Raw genomic sequence first — 4,469 nt, forward strand, 5'->3', positions numbered from 1 at the left:
GTCTGTTGGCCACTGAGATGTGATCGCACCATCAGTGTGGCAGTTTCTAACTGTTGTGGAAAAAACATAACCAGAGAGCATCCGACTGGAGATGGATTACACAAGAGGAGGCAGCTGGAAGTCTGAAACACCCGTTAAAGCGTATGTATCCCTCGACAACTATACTCAAGGAAGGTTTGAGTTAACCACAATGTATGCATGTCACAAACAAGCACAGAGAAGCAACAAAAAGCTTTAATATTATGTAAAAACACATCAAATATTAACTTGTGTAATGTAGTTATGCATCATGTTATAAATGACGGGCTACCATAAATAAACATGTGTTATTTGGGAATGCTTTTAAGCAAGCATGCACTTCACCGGGCCAAATTTCTTCAACTGCAGCCTCTTATTATTCTAAGAGAAGTATAATATAAAACATCCCCGCATATTCAAGGCTAACAAGTGAAAAATAATATTCCCAACACGGCAATCTTTCAGGGAAGACAATAAGAGTAGGGGGAAAAAAAAAACAAATCAAAGAGGCCACACTAAATGTTATCTGGTATTGAGGACAAAAGTCAGATACACATGGCCTGATCAATACTCTAATCAGAGACCTCTGCTGAATCAGCATCGGAGGATCACTGAGATGTTGTTTCCTTGTCCTTTCATACAGTGTCTTGTAAAAAAAAAAAAAGTATAAGGACATTTACTGTAGAAATTCTCCTTGCAATTTAAGACCTGTGAAGATCACAAAGCTCCACTTCAAGTCCGTGACCACGTCTTTTATGAAAAGGTCCGTGACTTCATGATACACTCCTTAAATCCACAGCACTTTGTCTGTATAATGATGCCTCCTCTCTCTGGAACAAGCCGACCTGCGAAGCATACAAGGCCAAATGTGCAGCGGGGAGAATGGGACTGCGGCCATACGAGCAGCCCAGTCCGTAGAGTGCTGCTGATCCAGCCTGCAGGTTAATACTGAGGGGGAAACGGAGGGACGAGAAGCTTGGGTGGAAAACAGCTTTGGGCCCAATGCCAGCCGCTACTTTGAGTTTCTCCACCTCTGCCTCCTGGAGCCTCTTGGCTTTAGCTCGCCGGTTCTGGAACCAGATCTTAACCTGGGTCTCAGACAGTGACAGGGAGGAGGAGAACTCGGCCCGTTCGGCAATGGACAGGTACTGCTTCTGACGAAACTTCCTCTCCAGGGCGAGGAGCTGCGTGGTGGTGAAGGGAGTGCGGGGCTTGCGGTTGGTTTTGTGTTTTCTCAAGGGGCAGACTGCTGGACTGAGCTGCCCTGGAGGACGTGAGAAAAATATGACTCAGAGTTAGATGTACGGTTAAATGGTAATATACTGTTAACATCCCAAAAACTAAGACCTGAAACAATTAGATGATTATTTAATGAGTTAACAGTGAATGACAACAGATTTGATTCATTTATAAAGGTAATAAGTTGTTTTTATTAACACCTTGTAAAATGTCTCAAAGTAAACTGATTGTCTTTAAGTTTTGGACAGCTGTCTTAACTTTTAGTTACATTTATTTTCTGGTTTTGTTAGACTAAATTAATAATGGATTGATCATTAAAAAAACAGATTTATTTATTATAAAAGATCTTATCAGGTGCAGCAAAAGAAAAAGAAGAAATAACTCATATCATTTGAAAACTACATATATTATTTCATCTGTATACAGTGATTGAACCTGTATATTTATATATTTGTTACATTTATCAGTTATTTATCAACTTTTTTACTATATAATTTTTTACTTCCTTCGATTTAACGCACCCAAACATGTCCTACTAACACGTTACTCATTACCTAACAATAAATCCGTATTAATATATCCTCTAAGACATTTAATCCGGCTCACTTACGCGGTGGGGTTGATATCTTAATGGGGCTGGGTATCCAGGACGCACAGTCCACTCGTTCCGATGACTCTGATTTGATAGACACAAACTGTTTGGTGAACTCGTCCGCCCTGTGCGACTGATAATCGGTCACACTGGCCTCCTTTCTTTCCGTCACATTGAGCGGCCTCCGGTCCGACATGAGCGCCTCCACGCTGAACGGCAGGCACGTCACCTGCGCCGTGCGCTTCTTGAGCCGCGGCGGTTTTATCTCCTCGTCTGTTGAACCCTCGTCCCTCCAGTCTCCAGGGGAAGACATGCTTTCTTTAGTTTGCTCGATGTCTAATTCAGAAAGCACATCACTTTTCTGTCACGGAGTGCAAACATGCAGCAGCAGCAGCAGCAGCAGCAGTGCACACACATTGAGGAAGTTGGGAGTATTAGTTGGTGCAAAGTTGGAGAAACTTTGGGAAGTACTCGGCCAATGATGCGCCTTGATCCAAAGGGTTGGGAGGAAGACTTGTGATTGGACGGTGTGTTTCTGCACGGGATCTCTGTGGTAGTGTCACACCCCCACAACTACCAACTAGACAGCAGGTCAGATGCTCATCAGCCTCATTTAGCAGTAATTACGCAGGGAGAAGATTGTTTCTTGAAAAGAACTCAATGTTTTATCATAATTACTGACAGCAAGAGGCTGTATTTTATTCACTGAGCCATTGAAAACAAAGGAAAATGCTTGATGTCATGACTTAATGCAAAGGAATTTTGGATGAGGTCTGGTATTTATGTAAAAAAAAAGCTAATAGAAGTAAATCAATCCCCTGTCTGCTGAGATCTACTCCAACCTGCAATTAGGCTGTTGGATTGTCCCGGCCATGTCTCCGAGCATCAGCAGCAGCGTGATGAAAAGCGTCAGTGTGACACCTGAAGAGCTGTACTTCCACTTAACAAAAGCTGACAGAGCTCCTCGTTCAAGCCCAGACTTGCAAGGACCTGACACACCGATTGTTGAGAGTAATCACAATGGTAATCAATAAGAATCATGGGTGCTCTTAAACTTGAAGATATCACCGTACAGCAACCGCACACTTAAATGTGAGAGTCAGCTGGGAGATGGATTATGGTTTTGGGCAGGCTTTGAAATGACTGTCATTACATTGTTATTATTAACACCTTGTAATTAGGCCTGTGGAATCCGGTTCTTTTAAGCAGGATTTAACGGTAATGATGGAAAATTGCTGCCTTCCTGAGGTGTGTGGCGCCCGCTGCGATTAGGCCCAGTCTCTGCTCTGTCGGCGGAGACAGAGGCGTCTCGTGCCTGTTTGAAGCTCATACCTGGAGGGCTCCAGAGTATTAGGAAACATCATGAGAAGTACAACAGCCGCTCTAGCCTTCCTAAACATGGCCTTTAACCACTCACTGATGGGATAAGGCGACGCAACGCCCTGAAAACCAGCCAGAAAGGGCAGGGATGTTGAAGAGATGAACAGCAGACAGTTTGATGTCATTCTGAGTGAGATTTAATGTTCATTCAGCCAAAGACAGACAGAGCTAATGCAAAGTTAATGTGTTTATTGTTGTCTGCCGTGTCCTATACTTTCCGTCTATTCTCTTCTATACTCTTGTGTCTGTTTATCTGCTGTGTGTCTCTCTCATATACAGATGCCCACGCACATGAAAGGCCACCTGTGAGGTGACTGCAGTGTGCTGTCCAGAGCCCTGTGATCTGCATGCTCTCTGTAATCAGCAGGATTACAGTGGCATCAGGGGCTCGACTCCCCAGCGCCTCAACATCATTAGCCTCCATACGAAGCAAAGTGCTCACACAGCATGAGCTCACTCTCCTGTAAACACATGCAAATCAATTAATCTGTTATTCCAGTGTGCTTCGGATGGGTCATAGACGCCACGGACGTGGGTGTGAGTGTGTGTGGCATGTTTTATTATTTAAATTTAAACAAAACTGAATAATTTATGGGATAAGGACTTATATTATTATTATATTGGTAATATTTATAACAACAACTACATTTCTGCAGAATCCAATTAGCTGGAAAATCAAGCTCAGGGCTAACAGCAAGGTGTGTAATAACAGAAACAATGACATCTGTGACTTACAGTAACTTTTTGAAATCACATTTTATCAAAATATGAATGATAAGCATCGATTTAACTGGGATAAAGTCATCATGTTGCACATTATGTTCTTGAAAGTAAGAAAAAATATATATTATATATATATTAAACGTTTCACCAGCTTATTAGTTGAAAGTTCAACAATTCAGCTGTTTCACAAAAATATTACACTGCTGTGAGTGTGTTAACGAATGTGGGTGGAAATATAGTAAGCAAAGTGACTAATAGCCAATAGTTAGTAGATATATGGTAGCAAAGACGCCAACCATGCACATATCTTCTGGGTATGCCCTAAACTGCAATGTATTTGGGATAATATCAATGCCACAATTAAAAACATTCTAGGATATGAAATACTGAATTAATGCAAAATGATGTACCTTGAAAATGTAACTGGAAACGATAGATAGTCAAGATACTACTAATACCAAGTAAGAAGCCGATAACAAGAAACTGGTACAAGGCTGAACCCTCCATATGGATCAAT

General features: G+C 41.9%; 1 protein-coding gene across 1 annotated transcript; it reads right to left on the bottom strand.

Annotated features, from left to right (window-relative positions):
- Positions 1-218: 218 nt before the first annotated feature.
- On the bottom strand, positions 219-3,765 carry LOC104924249 (homeobox protein MSX-2). Its single transcript, XM_019268448.2, has 2 exons — positions 1,868-3,765; positions 219-1,282 (listed from the first exon to the last, which is right to left on the bottom strand). The coding sequence occupies exons 1-2, from the start codon at positions 2,160-2,162 to the stop codon at positions 792-794; spliced, it is 786 nt and encodes a 261-aa protein (XP_019123993.2). The 5' UTR covers positions 2,163-3,765; the 3' UTR covers positions 219-791.
- Between the last annotated feature and the right edge of the window lie 704 nt (positions 3,766-4,469).

Source organism: Larimichthys crocea, chromosome I (assembly GCF_000972845.2).
Source record: "Larimichthys crocea isolate SSNF chromosome I, L_crocea_2.0, whole genome shotgun sequence".
NCBI classification, from domain to species: domain Eukaryota; kingdom Metazoa; phylum Chordata; class Actinopteri; family Sciaenidae; genus Larimichthys; species Larimichthys crocea.